This window comes from Morus notabilis, unplaced genomic scaffold (assembly GCF_000414095.1).
Source record: "Morus notabilis unplaced genomic scaffold, ASM41409v2 Scaffold1292, whole genome shotgun sequence".
Classification (NCBI taxonomy): Eukaryota; Viridiplantae; Streptophyta; class Magnoliopsida; order Rosales; family Moraceae; genus Morus; species Morus notabilis.
The window spans coordinates 386,680-407,164 of record NW_010361938.1 but is presented as its reverse complement, the minus strand read 5'-3'; the positions used below and the strand labels follow the sequence as shown (position 1 = coordinate 407,164).

Sequence of the window (20,485 nt, the reverse complement as noted above, 5' to 3'; positions counted from 1 at the left end):
GAAAGAGGATAGATTGGGGCACTTGTCCGGTAGTGCCACCACCACTCACTTACGATGGGCTTTCCGTTGGGAAGAGGAACCCTCGTCCACCCACTACACCCACACACCAACCCCATCTCTCTCTCTTGTTTTTTTTTTTTCTTTTTTTTTGGGTTTAAAAATATTTTTTTTATTTTTTTTATGCCCACAATTACAATAAATATTCGGATACATTATCTCTCTCTTCTCTCTGCCTTTGCAAACATAGAAATTTGTAAATTGCAATGCAACAACAGTCACACACATATAAAAGGCCAATCTCTTTTTTAATCTTTGTCTGCTGCGAGAGATGCTCATTTGGGCTCTCAGATTTCCCTTCTTCTGAATAACGCAACCCATTGAGCTCGGTAAGCGTTTTCTGTCTCTCTTTTTCTCTAAAGCAATTGGCTTGTTTATCATCTTTTCTCCAATGTCATGTCCTGTATTTTGTCACGCGAAAAAGGAGTAGAATTTGGAGATCTGGATGATTCGTTTTTGGAAAACATGACTGGGATCTGGATAGCTTATTGATTTATATAATATCCAATTCTTTTTCAGCGCTTTCTTCTTCTTTATGGAATATAAATCATACGTATATATGAAGTTTGATTAAATATTGGATTTTACAGTGCCAAAGTTTGGGTCTTTTTTTTTATTTTTTATTTATTTATTTATTTTTTATAGTTTGTGAAGTGGGCTACTGCCTGTTAATGGTGTTTGATTGAAATTTGTAATATATTCTTGAACTCTGTGAGATGAAACTGTTTGAGAAGAGCAAATGAGCCTTTTAATGGCTGGTTTGTTGAGTGTGCAATGACAAAATGCAACGGCACCGAGCAGTCTGTATGGATTCTTAATTTTCCATTTTGTGTAGGAATACCCTTTTGAACAAAATTTGCTTACATTCCTTTGTGGCTCATTGCTCTGTACATTTTCTGGGGAAATGTTACAATTATGATTCTTTTCTACCAATCTAGCGTGTTATTTCGAGTGCTATTGGGAAATCAATATTCAATCTTTCTTGTGTTTGCGTTAAGTTGTGGTTGTAATACACTGAAATGGATTTGCCATTTGTATCTAAAGGCTTGTCTGATTTTGTTGATCAGGTATTTTCTGCCCAGAAAATGAGGGGGAGTTTATGGCAACTCGGGCAATCAATCACGCGCCGTCTTGCGCAGGCTGACAAGAAGGCTGTTGCTCGTAGATATATTGCATCTGAAGCTGAGCTGAAAAAGACAGTTCTTTATGACTTCCATGTCGCGAATGGCGGGAAGATGGTGCCGTTTGCTGGGTGGAGCATGCCTATTCAGTACAAGGATTCAATCATGGACTCCACCGTTAACTGTAGAGAGAATGGTAGTCTGTTTGATGTGTCCCACATGTGTGGACTGAGCCTCAAGGGAAAAGACAGTGTTCCTTTCCTTGAAAAGCTTGTTATTGCTGATGTCGCTGGGCTTGCCAATGGAACCGGGACCCTAACTGTTTTCACAAATGAGAAGGGTGGGGCAATTGATGACTCGGTCATCACCAAGGTTAAGGATGACCATATATACCTGGTGGTGAATGCTGGATGTAGGGATAAGGATTTGGCTCACATTGAGGAGCACATGAAGGCATTCAAAGCTAAAGGTGGGGATGTCTCATGGCACATCCATGATGAGAGATCTCTTCTAGCTCTTCAGGTTTATCCCTTGATTTCATCTTATTTTGTCCAACTATAGTCAATAGTCAATTTTTATTTTTGCTGTATTCTCGTCTAATAAACCTATACTGGTAAAATTTTGAGGATATTTAATCACCTGTTGGCTACAGTTTGTACTTCAGATGGTACGTGGTAAGTGTTATCAAAGTGTTGAACACAGCTAGTCTGGATTAGAACTCAATCTTCTTTGGAACAATGCATCGCTTTTGTGTGACTCTTTACCTTAACCTTCTATTTTCCTCTTTACTTTTTGTGTGTGTACATTTGCTTATGTTTTAATTTCAACAGGTCTATCTGCATATTTCTCGCAGAAATACTCTTTCAAGATGATTTAGTGTGTCAGACTGTTCATCAGGGGCACCTTGTTGCATTAATTCATCTGATAAGGACTCCATCACCTAGTATTTGAATAGGGCTTACTATTGAGCACATTTTCTTCCTTATCTAGTTAAGTGTCTTATGATAAGTTGGTTGCACCTATCAAGACTTTCTTGATTGCTCATGTGCAGGGTCCTCTTGCTGCCCCAACTCTTCAACATTTGACAAAAGAAGATCTGGGAAAAATATATTTTGGAGATTTTCGAGTGTTGGATATCAATGGGGCAACCTGCTTTCTCACAAGAACCGGGTATGTTTCCCTTTTAGCTTACTTCTGCCTATAATTAGCAATTTGCCTCGAAATGGTCGTGGTGAATGTGCAACTTAATGTTGATACTCCATTTTCCGCTGAGGAAGCATGACTTGTATCATTAATTCCCGGGAAGATGCTCTGAATTATCTACTTGTTTCACTGTCTTTCTTTCCCCACCGTCACCAAAGGGACATAAAGATTTATGCCCTTTCTAAAATACTATTAGATTTCTGTCCTCACTTTCTCCCATTATATATTAGCTTAAGAAGGGAAAAGTTCTAAGAGAAGAACAAAAAACTAAAAGAGTGAGTTAAGAGGGCAGATTCTGTAATTTTTATTTGTTATGTTGATTTGTTGGTTGTCATTGACAGATTAAAGTTTGTGTTTATGACTTTCTGCTGTGACATCTGAACAAATTACTCAGACTCTTATTTTTAGTCTTTACTGTGTGTTTGGTTTTCATTTGCTGGTTGTTGGTTTTTGCCAATCTTACCAATCATTCTGTCTTTAGGATTTTCCTAATTTCATTGCTCTTTTCTTTCTGCTGAGTTGTTTTAGGTACACTGGTGAAGATGGATTTGAAATTTCTGTTCCTTCTGAGAATGCAGTGGATCTTGCCAAAGCAATCTTGGAAAAATCTGAGGGAAAGGTGAGACTGACTGGATTGGGTGCTCGAGACAGTCTGCGACTTGAAGCTGGATTGTGCTTATATGGCAATGACATGGAGCAACACACAACACCAGTGGAGGCTGGGCTTACATGGGCTATAGGGAAGAGAAGAAGGGCAGAAGGCGGCTTCCTAGGTGCTGATGTGATTCTCAAACAACTTGCAGATGGTCCATCAATCAGGCGTGCCGGGTTCATTTCTTCAGGCCCACCTGCAAGAAGCCACAGTGAGATTCAGGATGAGAAAGGTCAAAACCTTGGAGAAATCACCAGTGGAGGATTTAGCCCCTGCCTTAAGAAGAACATAGCAATGGGGTATGTGAAATCCGGGTCGCACAAAGCAGGGACCAAAGTCAAGATTGTGGTCCGAGGAAAGGCCTATGATGGGGTTGTCACAAAAATGCCATTTGTACCTGCAAAATACTACAAGCCATCCTAGTTTAAGGTGTGGCTTTTTGGCTCAAGAATAATCTAATTGGTTTATCTTGGACATCTTTTTTTTTTTTTTTTTATAAAAATTCAACTACTACAGTCAATGCTAATTTCAATTATCTGTTCTCCATTTTCAGATTGGAATGAAATATGTTTCTTTTCTGGACTTTTCCTTGTTTATGTTTCATCAGTACCAAAAGTGAATACTTAGATCATATGGGAATTAGATCTTAATATGTGGAAGGAAAGAGAGATGCGGTTTTGTCTTCTTTCATTCTTATTGTTGGTGATAAAATCCTGCCTATTGGGGGGAAAAAAATCATATGTATTCCTTTAGAAAATGAATGGCGTATTTACATAGTAGAACCAAGTTAAGGGTGGCAATTTAGGTCAAACATGTACCACTCAAAATTCGCATGAAATTAACGGGTTTGAGTTTATTATAAATGAGTTTGAGTCATTACCGAGTTAACACGGTTAATACGATTAATAAATAGTTTGGGTTATGATTGACCTATTAACATGAAGTGACACGAATTAACACGATTAATTATATATGTCACATGCAATCTAATGATGATATAACATGAAAGTTTATATGACATATTAAATACAAATAATATGAATTTCAATATTTGTAGGTAAAATTTATTTATTTTTCTCTTAAAGGAAAAAATAAATTGACCAATAAACATGTTAAACCTGTCATGATCGTGTTAAATAAGTCATTATTATATTCATTATTTATTCAATATATTAATTTAAACGGGTTATGCAGGTTAACATGATTAACACGATTAATAAATGGGTCGTATTTGGATTGAGATTTATAACACGTTTAATAAATGAGTCATATTTGGGTTGATGTTTTCTGACACGATTAATAAACAGGTCGAAATTAACATGACTCATTAACACGAATTACCACCCCTAAACCAAGTTATTCATTTTTGCCTTTTTTCAAAAAAAAAAAAAAAAAGATTATTTTGCCACTGCCTTCTCAAAAATTGACCTTTAAAAAAAAAATGGAAAACTTTTAATATTCAAGGAGCTTGGTGAAGTAGAAGGCTAAGGTTTGAAGTCAAGATTTGAAATGCCAATACGTTGTCTAATTCAAAATATCTCAAGGATCATATATGACTCAATAACGTTCATAATTTTCAACAAAATGAACCAATGAGAATCAGACTCAAAAAATAACAAAATTTTGAGTTGTAATTCGATGTTTCGAACCAATAAAATGAGCGGAGAAATCTTCTCTCATATAAATTTATTTTTCAACTCAAATCAACAAATAAACAGGCAATCCCATTTTCAATCCAACTTGTTTTGGTCGTGAGATATTCATTGACTGTAGTAACTTATAAGTTAAATATTTGTTCAAGAAACTTGTTGGGTTAAGACTTCCATTAAATAAAATCCAATTTGTAGTTATCAATAAAAAAAAAAAAAAGTAAAACCATTATTATATTTACCGCTACATTTTGACCTGATCTAATATTGTTTGTTTTTGAGCGAAAACCAAATGAAAACCTATACCCAAGTCCATTAACAACATAAAATATTCGACTGTAGTTACAAAGTCAAAGACCACCCTTTCATATGGTCTGCGAGGGAATTATTCAGACCATGTCAAGATTATGTTTTGGTCCAACGTCGCATCAAAAAATTTATCATTCAATCAGCATATAATTAATACCAGTAGTTGAGAAATTTTGAATGTTCATAGAATATTCAATTTGTGTGACGACAAATATATAATAGAAACTAGAGCCCATTATCTATCTATACGATTTCCGCACGTCAGCCATGATATATAGTAAGAGTTTGGTTTAAAGATTCGTGATATAATTTGAATCATGATTCGTGACTCGTTATAGTATTTTTTCTCACAAAAAACATATGTAAATCGATAATGATTCTGAATCTATCAACCAAACGTACTCTAAGTAAATAAATAACAAACAAAATTTGGACGTGCGTGTTTTTTTTTTTTTTTTTTTGGGATAAATTTAAGTTGGACGTGTTATTTTAAAGAACAGCTGAAGGCTGGCGTTATTTCTATGTCATATATGTTTGCAAATTGTGTGCATTAAAGAACAAATATATAAAAACAATCCAAAAATGATTGTGGTGATATATAATTCCGTGGTATTTAAACAGGGATTCTGATTTCGAAAACTATATTTGTGTCAATTTTCTTTTTCAATGATTATTTACAGAGCAGGTGGACCAAGGAATAGAGAATATAAGGACACGTTTAAAACTCGTTTTAAAATAATTTTATTTTTTATATGAAAATAAAAATAAAAACGTTTTCAATCTTAGACAAAAATTATTTTTGAAAATGCATTTGGTAGTTTTATTAAGAAATTATTTTCAGTGTAAAAAAACCCATTAATATCTCTCTTTCTCTCTCTCTGCTTGAGAGATGAGAAAACGAAAACAAAAAATGAAAAACAACTAAAAGTTATTTTTCATTTATCTCTCATTTTACACTAAATCAAAAAATTATTTTCATTTCTACTTTTTGTCTTTATTGCACCAAATGCCGTTTTAAAAACGTTTTTATTTTATCTTTCTCGAAAAACGTAAAAAATAAAAATATGATCAATTCCAAATACGGCCTAAATGTTAAACAAGAAAACGATAAATGGTAATATTGTAACAGCTACAAATAACTGCAGTTTAATTTAAATTTAGTTTTAACTCTACACAAATTAAGGGAAAAAAGACCAAGGAGAGTGTAGCTAGGATTTGATGTTATTATGGCAAGTATCTTTTTCGTTTTACATACATAAATAATTTAGTTGCTTAAAAGTTGTGTATTCCATTAAACAAGTTTCACTTTATCCCTGCTTTAATGATCGTTTTCAAAACACGAGACCAAAACTTGGACCTAAATATCAAACGATAGAGAAATTCAGTTTGTGACAAAAATTAATAAAACTGAACGTATTATTATAAGTTATACATACTTAAGGAATGATTTCATCTGGTAAAAATATATCGAGAGTTTAATTATTTATGAAAATATATCGAGCAATATTATCGATATCGATCTGTTGAAAAAATTAAATCACATATGTCATATATATATATATATATATATATGTTTCTCCGCATTATTTTGTTGAGGACCTAGATTATTTGTGATAAAAGAATTTTAACAGTGAAGTTATATATCTCTATACATAAGCCATAATAGGAAACAATAAACAAAACATTTGGACGCACGTATTATTTCGCATAAAAAGTATATATATTACAAACTTGAAGTCAACGTTGTTATAACTTGTGTAGCTATGTCATGTTACATATTTATACAAAGTTGTATGATTACACGAATAAAAGAATAAATAAATAATTATTATCAGAATCTAAAATCATAACTAATTAATTCAAAAAAGCTTGCTGGCGAACTCGTCAATGGCGGTTCCATTAGCGCGAGAAGCAGCAGATTTCGCCGCCAGCTCCTCAAGCTCGGACAAGCTTCTTCCCAGCTGCAAAGCCACCTTCATCTCAAACACCTCTGAGTCTACACTTTCTCTCTCCTCCTCTATCGTCTCCTCTAATAACTTGAAGAAGCCAGCGCAGTTTCTGTACATCTCGAACACCATCCCCACTTGCCCGCCGTGCTGAAAAGAGTTGACGGCGCCAGCCAACGCCCCCGCCGTCACCGCCGTAACGGCTCCCCAAGACCCACCGTCACCGATAAACGGAGCGCTGACGGCCGCGACGCCAGTCAGCAACGGCCCCGCAAATGCCAACGCCTTGTTTATCTTCAACGCCAAGCTTCCCAGCCTCTCGTAATCCTCTAAGTCTTTTCTCTTCACCACTTCCACAATTTCCTTCATCATAATATGATCACTATTACTACTATTATTACTATTTTCTGATCGCTTTCTCGGCCACCAAACAGCGGGCTCGAATCTTTCGGGAAACTTCTCGAGCATGGCTCCGATCAAGGGGAGAGGGTAAGCTCTGTCGAGCGTCAAAACCTTTTGCATGGCTTCCTTCACGTCGTTTTCTGTCGGAGAGCGAAGAGAGAGGACGGTCTGAATCTCGGTTTGGATTTGTCTAAACAACCTCGACGCATTTCGCTGCTCCTCGACGAGCTGAGAAGGCTGGAGCTTGTTCATCACGACCAACATTCCCGTGGCGGCGGAGAATAGAAGAGTCGACGACAGCTTCAGAGCCAAAACGGCTGAAGTTCCCGGCGCCGCCGCCGCAACTCCGGCGATGGTGGAAGCCGTGAGTGTGATCATGTTGATGGAGTTCAAGAACAGGGCGTTCCAGTTGTCGCGCTGTTCGCCCATGTTTTCGTGCATTTCGACTCTGTCCGCCACGGCTTCTAGAACGGCGTAGAGCTTTGCAGTACTGAGAACAGTTTCGTTGTGTTTATCGTTTTTAGTTAATACGACGTCGTTAGTGTCTGTTTCCTCAACCGCAAGCTTGTTTGGCTTTGTTGTTAATGTCGTTTTTGGTACTGGTGATGGTTTTGGAAACGTGAAACGGAATTTTGGAAGCTTGGGGACTTGAATAGCGGCATTGATATATGATCTCTTTGATGATGGATAAGAAGAATTGGAGGAGAATATGAGAGGTGAAGATTGTAAGGAAGACATTTTTATTGTTGACGTTTTTCTGTTTTAGTAATTTGCCTTTTTTTTTGCTCTTTTTGGTTTCTGTTTTTGGTGAGATCATTGCTATATGGATGTGCTATTTATAGCATAAGTTCGTAACTACCAACATCAGCAACGGAAAAGGAATGAGCCAGCTTTTGAAAATGTTGACTGCCCAACAGGATAGACTCGGCCCATGCACAAGCGGACCCATTCACAGTTTTTAATTAGACTATATATAGATATTAGATATAGTTTTAAATTAGAATACCAAAATATTATTCAAAATTTCTACCTCTGAGTGAGTCTTGGTCTGTTATTGCAGGTGGTGGTAAAACCTATAAAACCTTGCACTCCACTTCATTGCAGGACTGCGTCTTCCAAATGTTTCCTTCTTCTTCGGCTGCAATATTGCATGATGACAATAATATTTCACTTAGTTGGGAGGTCACTTTCCTTAATACAATTCGAATTTCTTGTTACTAAGTTTGAAAAGTATAACATTAACGATTCGAATTTCTTGTTACTAAGTTTGAAAAGTATAACGTTGTTGTTGTTATTATTATTATTATTATTATTTTCTTTTTTTATTATTTTTATTATTTTTTGCGTTAAGCGTTGCGGCCCGTGGACCACTAGCTCTGATGACTATATTTGAAGAAAATTGTTAAACTTACCCTTATAGTGCACGGTTTCCTTGATTAATATCCTTTCGAGTAATATACTTATTTGACTAAAAAGTGTATTAATCAAGGTTAAAAAATAAAAATTTAGAGCTATGCATGCTAGGTGATTAATATTTATCTCCATTTCCTCTATATTTGTCAATAAAAGCATTTTTAATTCAATATAACGTGTACCACTTTCTACGTTAATACGATGTACATGCATGAAAAGTAGAACTACTGTGTAATTATGTGAATGTAGCAAGAGAGTGTGTTCTTGAATTACAATTAAATCAAATTTCTTGTCACTAGGCTGAAAAAGTCCATTTTCCTTTTTGTGAATCAAGTGTTTTCTTAAAAATAAGTTTGTGTTCAATATATTGCTTTATTGGTCCATATATAATCTCGTATTACTAATTAACATCATAATTTTTTTTAACACATTCTAGCATGAATTAGACACAATTAAGATTCCAAATTGGATTGTTAAAAATTTTAAATTTTAGGGAGAGAATTATTCAAAGGAGGGAAATTTTATTATTCTGGGAAGACAAAAATGACTCGTAACTGGGGTGGTTCCCGTACAGAGCCCTCAAGAGAGCAGTTGCTTGTTCGCCAAGAATCAGCCTCACTCTCCTAAGACTTATCAACGCAGGAACTATACCTCTACCCGGAATAAAACACCTTTGAAGAATGTACGTTCACGTGCTGACTATAAAGAAAGCCACAAAGTAAGACTCTGGATGGGCCAAGGGGGTTAACTTTTCTTATAGCATTATATAAAAAAGTACTTTACAAATGACATTGGTTTTTATTATTTTATTGTATCATTATTAGGTCAATAATTACCACAACTAATTGTTATAATTAATTACTGGAATAATATGACAAGATAGTCACATAAATTCAAATAATAATAATAAAATCTATAAATCTTTTATTTTAGTTTATATAAAAAATTAGCCCTTTTTTTGCTCCAAAAACACGTGCCAAAATGTATACCTAAAACACACACTTTTTTTTTACTTTTTTTTTCTTTTGAAAAAGGATGGGGCTCAGAACATGCATCATAAATTACCTTAAAAAAAAAAAAGAGAAAAAACACATGTATCAATTTAGGGAAGTAGGTGATTACGAAAAAAACTTTAGGGAAGTAGGTTTGAGTAAAAAGCGGATTTATGTACTTTGCTATCAACATTATTAACACATATTCTCAACCAACCATAGATTTATATATTAACTCCAACACTATGATAGAAGATTTCCCACATTTTTTTTTAAGAAAACTAATGGATTTACCATTGAAATGTATAATTTAGACTCTTTACTCTTAACTAATATCGTTTTAATTAATATAATTATTTAATTAAAAAAATATTAATAAAAAATAAAAAAAAATTTAAACTCATATATTTTAAAAGTATTTGTCTTTTTTTTTTATTCCTCTCCAAAACATATTTGATAGTTTCGTTTTCGTTGCACCTGTCGGGTCATCTTAACCGGACATGAACCCAGTACTTGGCGCGGTCTCACGGCCAATAAAACCCAAAAGAAATGGGGACAGAAATGAACTAGTTTTATGCATTGGGCAGTCCAGTCCGTTACTACTGGCCCCACAATTGCTCCAGTTCCCAACTTCCTAATAATAAATGCTTATTATTGGCGTGAGAGATATTTCTATGTTCTTTTTTTTTTTCCCCAAAGAGAGATATTTCTACTTTCTTTTTGGTCTTCTTCTTCGGCCACTAGGAACAGAGTGATACCTAACTCTCTAGTTTTGTAACTGAGACTTGAATTTGGGACAAAATCTCTTCTCTTCTATTCATCGAAATCATGGGTTCGATTGCAAAGAAAGGGTTCCAGCAATACTTGATTCAGCTCCAACATCATCCCCTGCGAACCAAGGTCTAAAACCTTTTTTTTATTTATTTATATATATTTCGATTTCGTTTGTCATATGGGGGGTTTTTTTTTTTTTTTTTTTTTAAATTTATTTTACCCTTCTATTTGTAAGGAAAAAGAAATTTCCCTTTCTGGGTTTTCAATGTTTGATCTTTTTTTCAATTTTTTTTTTTAATTGTGAGAACAGGCAATTACAGCGGGTGTTTTGTCAGCGATCAGTGACATAGTTTCTCAGAAGCTCACTGGCATACAGAAACTTCAGATGAGACGGCTTCTTCTCAAAGTGGTAAGTAAGCGCTGCTCACTCACTGCTTTAGTAGTTATAAAATGCTGGCGAGATTAAATTTGTGACATTGATTTGTTACTTTTGAGCGAATTAGGTAACAGTGAGTGTTAAGGTTGTGGATGAAAAAGCAATAAGCATCGCTTTAAAAAAAATATGATCTCGTACTAAAATTTCCTCGGTTACTTGCAAAGATGGCATATCTCAATTTTGCCACCAAAATGGGGAAGTTCATACCTATAAAATAGATGTAAGGTGGTGTTTAGTTTGATGGAATGGAATAAGAATGTGTATATCAATAGAAGTATAATGGAATGAATAGGAATAGATTTAATGATATGTTCTAATTCCATTGTTTGGTTGAATGTTGGAATCACAATTATTATGTTTGGTTAAATCATTGGAATGCAATGGAGTGGAATAATAATTAACTTCGATAGAAATACCCCTTAGTTTAATATGTTATTATTTTTTAAAACTAGTAATATTATGGTATAAAGTAATTATATTACCTGAATGTCACTAGAAAAAGAATTCAGACTATTGTTTAGTTACAGTCTACTAGTGTGAATGGAAACTTCGGAAAACAATGTCAGAGAAAATTTTGTCTGAACGATTGTGGGCTATGGATCTGAATCTGATCTGTTCTTCACCTGCGAGGTTGTCAATGCTTTGTAGAGGGGTACCTTGTATTATATGTTATCTGACACTTCAAATGCTATTATGTCGATTGTCCTATGTGCATCTGCTGCACTTTTGTGTTCTCAATCATGTTCTGGTCTATCTGAATGCAGATTTTTGGTGCTGCTTATCTTGGTCCATTTGGCCATTTCATGCATAAATTACTAGATAAAATTTTCAAGGGGAAGAAGGATTCAAAAACGGTAGCCAAGAAGGTATGAATATGATTACTCACTCTTCATCTCTGGTTGGTCTCCCAAAGGCCTAATGAAGAAACATCAGGACTTTTCCCGAATCGCTTAAATGCCAAGCAAGTGTAAATGAAAGAGCATTTTTATTAAGTGCTTGAATGTATGGATTACCCAATTCTATATTCCTTTTCAAATAGAAAAAAAGGGTTGATTTCCTATGTGTTTAGGCATCTTGAATGAAGCAAGAACCGGCTAACAATAACATCAATTAATTATTTTTTTTAGAGGAGATTATTGAATAACTAGAGCTTATGATGCAGTTTGATTAATTTAAGTCAAAGAGAGGTTTTTTTTTTTTTTAAAATCAGTTAGAAGTCGTTCTAAAAATGCCTCATCAAATAATTTCAGGTGCTGCTGGAACAGTTGACCTTGTCACCTTGGAACAACTTGCTTTTCATGATTTACTATGGATTGGTTGTGGAGGGTAAGTTACATGGAAGCATTCGATTTACCTCCTTTTCTTGACTCACCTTAGATATAGGTGAAGCGAAGGGATCCATTGTAAATTAGTTAAATCTAGTGTTGCTGGCACTTGTTTTTCATTAATTTAGGTTTGAGTTGACTTTCATGATATTGTCGAAAAGTCAAAACTTAAAGGACTCTAATCCTGAAAAGTCAGCCTGAAAGGAATGTCAAAATTAGCAGACTTAAGTATGAACATTTCACAGTGAACGTGTATTAGGAATTTTGCTGCTTATTATTACTTTATGAAAATGCGAAATGCAGGAAGACCTTGGGTTCATGTGAAAGCTAAAGTAAAGAAGGACTACCCAGCCGTACAATATACTTCTTGGACGGTAATATTCTACGCTGCTCAATTATGTGTTATATTAAACAAACACATGGATCATTTTGTAATCTAGCCACCTAATCATATTTTGTTCTTTCTGCAGTTTTGGCCTGTTGTGGGGTGGATCAATCACCAGTATGTGCCACTGCAATTCCGGGTCATTCTTCAGAGCTTTGTTGCATTTTTCTGGTATGGAATATGCCATTTTGCTCTGCTCTCTAGTATTTTGATTCTTGTCCCTACTATCTCCATTGAAAAAAACATTATAATGATCCCCATTCTTTTTTTTTTTTATTCCCATTTTTTTCAGGGGAATATTTCTGAATCTCCAAGCACGAACCATGGCGTTACCGAAGGCCAAGTGAAGAAAACAAGTTTCTTATGAACCCAAGATAAATTTAATTTAGCTTCTACTCACCAGCTACTTTTAGTTTGCTCTCAGCTGCTCTTAAGTTGAGCTATCATGGATTCAAGATTGGTTATGGGTTTTAAATCTTCTTCATTGTGTATGCTGGCTCATATTATAGATTGTTCAACGTCACAACTATGTTTTTCCCTTGCATTCTGTTGCTTACAATTAAATAAATAACAGAATAGTTTATTGCCTTGCAACGAATATGTGTGTCCTTATGCAATGATGGAAAATACAAAACAAAATTTGGGTCGTTATGCTTCTATTCCAAGCTGTATTTCTCCTACTCGTTTGGTTGAGGCCACACGTGGATGTGATGGGGACAGCTCAAAGGAGGATTAGGGGCCATGTGAATAATTTGGTATTTTTCAAGGAAAAAAAAAATAACCCGAGTATTTGGTAGGCTTGGAATAAACAATAGTAAAATTTAAACTTGACTCTTTTTTTTTTTTTTTTTTGGATATGGGTGTATGTAATGATCTCACCTTGAAGTGCTATGTTCGGTAGGAAAGAAAGAAAATATGATAGAAAGGAAATATGGAAGTGATGAAAAATAACAATGGTAGAAATGAAATTGATTTTCTTTTATGTTGTTTGGTATTAGAAGATGGAAAGAAAATAAGCTTACCTTCACTTGTTTAGTATTGGAAGTTAAATTGGGGGAAAAGAAAAAATTTTACTCGTAAATTACTTTTATACCCTTAAATTTTTTGCTTGGATGTTGATGGAGAAAATGGTAGTTTAATAATTTTGCTCACTTTAATGAGTTGTCTCTATTTTTCATCCCATTTTTTGCCCACTTGTGGAAAGAAAAAAAATAATGGGGCCTACATGTATTATTTTTCACTCCATTTTCTCTTCCTTTCTCTTTTCTCTCTTACCAAACAACCTATATTTTCATTTTTCCTCCCAAAATCCCTCCACCTTCTTTCTTCCTTCTACTTTTCTTTCCTACCAAACATAAGGGTTGAATCACCTTGGGGAAAAAAATAAAAAAAAAATGCAATTTAAGTTTATATCATTATTGCAAAATTTACGTACATTTTTGTTATAATATGATGGGAGAAGTAAGCATTTGTAAATAGTAGCTTTTAGCAAATTTACTTGATAAATAATCTATAATTCCCGTATTATGAATATAAAATTACATACATACTAAAATATTTGGAAATCAATATAGATTCCCTATCATAGAGCCATGTGCATTCTGATCAATAGGCTGCATGCAAAGAATCAAGAAACACATTAAACAGAAAATTGGAAAACAAATTATTTGCCATATCCAAAATATTCGATTTTCTGCGTCCTTTAGTAAATCACGACAGAAATTATTCACAAAAAAATCACTTGCATAACTTAAAGCATAGTTATATATATTTAACCTAGATAAGTGAAAATACATTAAAAAAATAAATAAGCGTTGAACATGCGTTACCATTGTCGTCACAACTCACAACATTTATGTCTTTTTTTTTTCCCTTCATGGATTTATAAAATTATTTATTTTGTATCATATATCTACATACGTACAAAATTTGAATTAAACTATTATAGAAATTGATGCTTGAGAAGGGCCAAGCCAACGAGAGCCGAGTCAGTTTTTTGTCCCGAGGTCACTGCCTCTGTCAGGATTTGTTCTATATTGAAGTATTCCACAAGTATTCCACGTTATGGCCGTTGCAAAGTCAACTAAACCAGATTTCAATTTTAAATTCCCAATTGCCCCAAGCAGCCAAATAGCGGGCTTCGACCAAAATAAACTGACAGAATCCAAGATGAGAAGCAGTCTTAGCCGTAGGATTTGAGCTCATTCAAACTTTCAAAGCTTGAGAACATTTTCATTGACTTTTTCATTATCTTGTTATTAATTTCTTGTATAAATACCCATCTCTACTTCTTCTCCATCCCAATTCACTTCTCACTCTCATCTTGAAAAATCACAAACAAGAAAACACAACAACATCAACATCCTCGTAAACCTTCAAATCAATCAAACCTCACACAAAAATCACTTGTCCTAGAATATTGTTTGAGCAAATATTATGGCAACCCTTCTTTCTTCAACCGTGTTTTCTGTGAAGGGCACGTCTCAAATCCATGATTCGAGAAGATCCAACATCAGAGCCACCATTAACATACCGAAAACTCCGGTTGCTCTCCCGAAGCTCCCATCTAAAAGTTTTGCGGACAACTTGGAGAACATTACGAGTCGTGCGGAACAAATTATAGATCGTTCCTACACAAGACGTACAATTAGTCCAAATCTTTCTAACGAAAAGGCGATTATCGAGAAGATGTACGCGATCATGGAGGCTGTCGCGGACAGAGTTGAGATGCACAACAACATCGGAGCTCAGCGCGACAATTGGAACACTCTCCTCCTGACATCTGTCAATTCAATCACTCTCACCGCCGCCACAATGACCGGAATCTCAGCAGCCGCCACCGCGGTGTCTGGATCATCCGCGGAAGCGCTCAAGCTCGGCGCTACTATCCTCTACTTGGCAGCCACCGGACTACTGGCTGTGATGAACAAAATCCAACCCTCACAGCTCGCGGAAGAGCAAAGAAATGCCTCTAGACTCTTCAAGCAGCTTCTCAGAGAAATCGAAACTAAACTTTCCCTCGGAAACGTGACCTCTTCGGACGTAAACGAAGCGATGGAGAGAGTTCTAGCCCTGGACAAGGCCTACCCTCTTCCCCTATTAGGCGCAATGCTCGAGAAGTTCCCCAAGAAAGTTGAGCCTGCCGTTTGGTGGCCGAGAAAAGTTCACCAAAAACGAGTAGTGAAAAAAACTATGACTAGCAGTACTAATGGTTGGAGTGAGAAGTTGGAAGAGGAAATGAGAGAGATTTGTGGGGTGATAGAAAGGAAAGACCTTGAAGACTACTTGAGGCTGAGCAAAAAGGCATTGAATTTGAACAAAGTTTTGGCCATTTCTGGACCAGTTTTAACCGGTTTGGCTGCTCTAGGAACCGCATTTTCTCATCATGGAACGGTGCCTCTTGTCGCCGGAGTCGTCGGCGGGGCTCTGGCCAGCGTCGTGAACAGTTTCGAACATGGCGGGCAAGTTGGGATGGTGTTTGAGATGTATCGAAGTAATGCCGGTTTCTTTAGGCTCGTGGAAGAGACAATAGAGTCGAATCTGAACGAGAGAGATTTTGAGAGGAGAGAGAATGGCGAAGTGTTTGAAACCAAAGTGGCTTTGCAGTTGGGAAGGAGCTTGTCAGAGCTGAGAAATCTTGCTGATAACTCTAGGAATTCAAGATCAAGAAGATTCAATGGTGTGGATCATCATGATCGTGAGATCGAAGAAGAGTTCGCAAGCAAGCTTTTCTGATTTGTGATCTTATGATTTTTTTTTTTTTTTGACCTTTCTGATCATGAGATTTCAATTATGATCACATGTAGTTGAGCTGATACAATTTGTACATAAAAGTGTACCTATAAGCTAACAACATCATAATCAATTTGTTCATTTTTTTCATATTCCTTAGCCTTGTTTTGAATCTTATTCTGGATTCCATTTTATTCTTTGATTCCATGATGAGATGTTTGTGCTAGTTAATCAAGCAACTGAAGTTATAAGACGAGTTACATGAGGAAATTTTCGTTTTCATTAATTCTGTTGAACCCCATAAATTGAAACTCATAAATGGTCAAAAATAAAGCGCAATGAGTGTATTTATACTTAATTATTACAATATAGTATATTGATGAAGTGAAATGTACATGCTTCTCATATATGTAGTTTTTTACTAATGGTTTATTTATTTATAATTTCGTGTATTTATAGATCACGTGTAAGCTCTGCATTACAGCTATCAAAATGTGAACGAGGGGAGCTAAAGAAAAGAGACAAGCGTTGAAAGCTGTTTATAATTGTCTTACTCAAGTCATAACAAAAAAACATATAATATATTTGGAAGAAGTTATGAACATATAATAAATTTTAGATTGGTTATAACTTTATTATTGTTATTATATAGTTTGCTTGAAAAATGATTTGTATCTTCATTTCTTTGAAAGACGGGCTAAAGGAATGATTCCCTAATTTTCTCTTAGAAAAAGAAAAACATAAATTACAGGAAATTACTTACTTTCAAATATTTTTGGGAGTAAATAGCATATGTACTGGTATTGAATGGCATTTGTGAAGTTTTCATGTGTGTTATTTAAATTTTTACCCTTCTTAATTTTGGTTTCTTTCTTATTAGTTTTCCTCTTTCTCCACCCTTTTTTTTTTAAACTTTCTTCCAAGTTTCGGCCACTAATTTTAATAGTTTAGCAGAGTAGTACTAAATCTGGATTTACATAAAACTACTATTTATTAATTGTTCTCTAAATTCTATCATTACTTTTGTTGTCACAAACCTGTCGCTACAATTGTTTCGTCGCAAAAATAATTTTTGAGCGACAATCAATCGTCGCAATTATATTTGCGACGACAATAGTCGCAAATGAGTCGCTGTAATTATTTCGTCGGTTACATCGTTAAGGTGGCATGACATTGAGTATTTGCGACGCCATTTTATGAATTAAGTCGTCGCAAAAGGTGCAGAATTTGTTGACGTGGCTTATATTTTTTGCGACCACATTTGTCGTTGCAAATAATATTTTAATTTTTTATTTATTTTTTCTCATTTTAATAATTAATGTTGTATATTACTATATATTTAAACCCAATATTAAATATAATTAATAAATAATAAAAATAAAAATAAAAATTCTTATTGTAAAAAATAATTAATAAAATAAAATAAAAATTTAATTATAGTAGAAATGTACGGAAATAAAAATTGTTACATTAATAAAAATCTAATCTCCTAAATTAGCAGCATCACATTTGTTGCAAGTATTTTTTTACGTGTGGGTCCGAACGTGTCGTAGAAGATCTTGTCGAGCATGAGCCATCCCCTCGATAAACCTTTTGTGGGAGTGTGCGAGTGCCCATAAACTGCTCCATAATATCCTGCTCGTTAACTGCTCCTACCGCAGATGATCCAGAAGTAGTAGACTGCGTCTGGATTTGCGTTTCTCTTTCTCCCTCCTTCTGATGCTACAAATATTATAAGAAAAATAATTAAATACATAATGAGATTTAAATAAAAAAATATAATTAAACATTACGAGTATACTTACGACGTCGTCGAGGTGCAGCATCGGGCACTGTAGAATGAAATATATTTAGTGATCATATAATAATGATGTAATTAATTTAACAAATTTATAATTATATTCTAACATACCAGACTCACAGTGTGATGGCAACCTATAAGGATCGGGTGGAGGCGACGCTCCCCTTGAAGAGCCAGCATAAGTAGCGACTGGGATAGACATGATTACCTGTTATGAAGTTTTATCAAATTTTATGAAAATTAACACAAATTATATTGTAATATGTCTTTAACATCCAATTAACTATTTTATAATATTTATTTTTAATTTTTTTAATTAATAATATAATACTAATTTAAATTTTCATCTAAATTTTTTACTCATCATATATTATTTTTAATTTCTTAATATTTCCATAAGTCGCCTATTTTTTAATCATCATCACATAATCATCATCAAACAAATTTCATACAAATTTCAATCTAATTACCACAAATTTCAATTTCAATTCTAATTTACAATTCACAAACTAAAGTCAAAATCCAAAACAAAACCACAAACCACAACCAAAATACCAAAATCAATTTATAAAAAACTAAAATATTAACTCACAAAATCCAAACCCACAAACACCGGGGGTTAGAAAACGGTATGACAGCATGGCTGGGAGGGCAACGGCATTTGGAAAACGATGATGATGGTCAGAAAAATGGGCGGTGACGACGAGGTGAAAACTCCATTTTTTTAGAGTTTTTCGGAATACTTTTCTCCACAAATGAAGGATTTAAAGATAGAATGATATTTTTACGCTTTTTTAGAGTTTTTAGACGGTTTTTAGAGGTTTTGGACGGAGAAGGAGAGAGAAAACTAATAGGGTCATTAGAAAAAGTGGAGAAAAGAGTTCTGCGATCGCGGTTATACAGGTGGCTTTTTACGATGACATTATGTCGTCGCAAAAAATATTAAATAGTTGTCGCAATTAATATAAAAACGACATCGTTCTTCTTCACCACATTAATATTTCTGAGAATATTCTTGAGAAATATACTCGTGCTCTTTTTTTGCGACGACTTTATTAAAATGTCGTCGCAAATAATTTTAAAGAAACCGCCAAAGTTTCCGCCATTTTTTTTAAGAAATTTAAATTCTCAATTATTTGCAATGACATTATTAAACAAGTCATCGCAAAAAATGGTCGTCCTTGGTAGAATTTTCTAGAACCCTTTTTTGTGACGACAATTGTCGTCGCAAAAACAGTTGATCTGAAAAGAATTTTGTGAAACTATTTTTTGCAACGACTTTTCAATATGTGGTCGTAAAAAATAAAGAAATATCTGGAACCTATTAGTTGGTAAATGTCAAATTTTTTGACTCTTTCTGGCCACGTCACCGCCAGCTGTAACAATCAATATTTGCGACGACATGTCGTCGCAAATAATGGACAAACTTGCACCAATATCATTGGCGCTAGATTGGTTTTGGGGCCAACAGATATTAGCGATGACATGTCGTCATGAATAATATGTCAAATTTTAGTGACGACATATCGTCGCTAATACTGAAATTTTGTGCAACAACATGTCGTCGCAAATAGTGAATGTGAGGACAAGTCGTTCAAAAATTTTGTTTTCTTTTTAACGACGATATGTCGTCGCTAATAACCCGTTTTGTTGTAGTGTGGCTTAGGAACAACCACAACAAAAAATATATATATATATATATATATATATATAATTAATAACTAATGCATAACAAAATATAAGGACATGAACAATAAGTTGAATTTTATATCACCCTATAGTATGCTACGAAAAAATGAAATTAAGTTAGAAAATAACCTAAAACGTGGAAAATGAAAGGCCCATAATTTTTTTTTTTTGGTTGCTCACAATGAAACGCCCATAATCTTTGCAGTTGTCCCCATTGCAATATTGTTTTCGCTCTTTAACGTAAAGAGTTGTTGTCATTGTCCAAACTTCCAAAAAAGAAAATAACAAACTTGAAAGACCCTAGTTAGTTTGTTTTGGTGTAATTATGTCATGCAACTAGTGCTGGAACTTTAGATGGGCCGCCCGAAAATACTGAGTTTTTGCCCGATCCTGAGCCCGACCCTCCTGAAAAATTCGGGCCGCCCGCTTGAGCCCGAGAATACACTTGAACGGGCCGCGGGCTTATATTTGGTTGCCCTAACCCGGCCGGGCCGCCCGAGCCTGCCCGAATAGCCTGAAATTTTTTTTAATATTTTTTAATTTTTATAATTATTAAATTAGTTTATGTTAATATTATATAAAAATCAAAATCAACATTC

At 34.6% G+C, this 20,485-nt stretch overlaps 4 protein-coding genes across 5 annotated transcripts; 3 read left to right on the top strand and 1 right to left on the bottom strand.

Annotated features, from left to right (window-relative positions):
• The first annotated feature begins 84 nt into the window (after positions 1-84).
• LOC21397339 (aminomethyltransferase, mitochondrial) lies at positions 85-3,823 on the top strand. Of its 2 annotated transcripts, XM_024167416.1 has the most exons (5): positions 85-386; positions 1,125-1,700; positions 2,230-2,348; positions 2,910-3,462; positions 3,587-3,823. In XM_024167416.1, the coding sequence occupies exons 2-4, from the start codon at positions 1,143-1,145 to the stop codon at positions 3,454-3,456; spliced, it is 1,224 nt and encodes a 407-aa protein (XP_024023184.1). In that variant the 5' UTR covers positions 85-386; positions 1,125-1,142; the 3' UTR covers positions 3,457-3,462; positions 3,587-3,823. The 2 variants fall into 2 exon arrangements, with proteins under 2 accessions (XP_024023184.1, XP_010099191.1); XM_010100889.2 differs by lacking the exon at positions 3,587-3,823 and having other exon boundaries at positions 86-386; positions 2,910-3,570.
• Positions 3,824-6,850: 3,027 nt separating this feature from the next.
• On the bottom strand, positions 6,851-8,107 carry LOC21397338 (probable F-box protein At4g22030). The gene has a single exon (XM_010100888.2). The coding sequence runs from the start codon at positions 8,075-8,077 to the stop codon at positions 6,851-6,853; it is 1,227 nt and encodes a 408-aa protein (XP_010099190.1). The 5' UTR covers positions 8,078-8,107.
• A 2,300-nt stretch (positions 8,108-10,407) lies between these two features.
• On the top strand, positions 10,408-13,262 carry LOC21397337 (peroxisomal membrane protein PMP22). Its single transcript, XM_010100887.2, has 7 exons — positions 10,408-10,644; positions 10,829-10,927; positions 11,719-11,820; positions 12,205-12,280; positions 12,583-12,653; positions 12,750-12,835; positions 12,957-13,262. Exons 1-7 carry the CDS (start codon positions 10,573-10,575, stop codon positions 13,009-13,011), a joined length of 561 nt encoding a protein of 186 aa, XP_010099189.1. The 5' UTR covers positions 10,408-10,572; the 3' UTR covers positions 13,012-13,262.
• A 1,757-nt stretch (positions 13,263-15,019) lies between these two features.
• On the top strand, positions 15,020-16,399 carry LOC21397336 (probable F-box protein At4g22030). The gene has a single exon (XM_010100886.2). The coding sequence runs from the start codon at positions 15,101-15,103 to the stop codon at positions 16,397-16,399; it is 1,299 nt and encodes a 432-aa protein (XP_010099188.1). The 5' UTR covers positions 15,020-15,100.
• Positions 16,400-20,485: the final 4,086 nt, after the last annotated feature.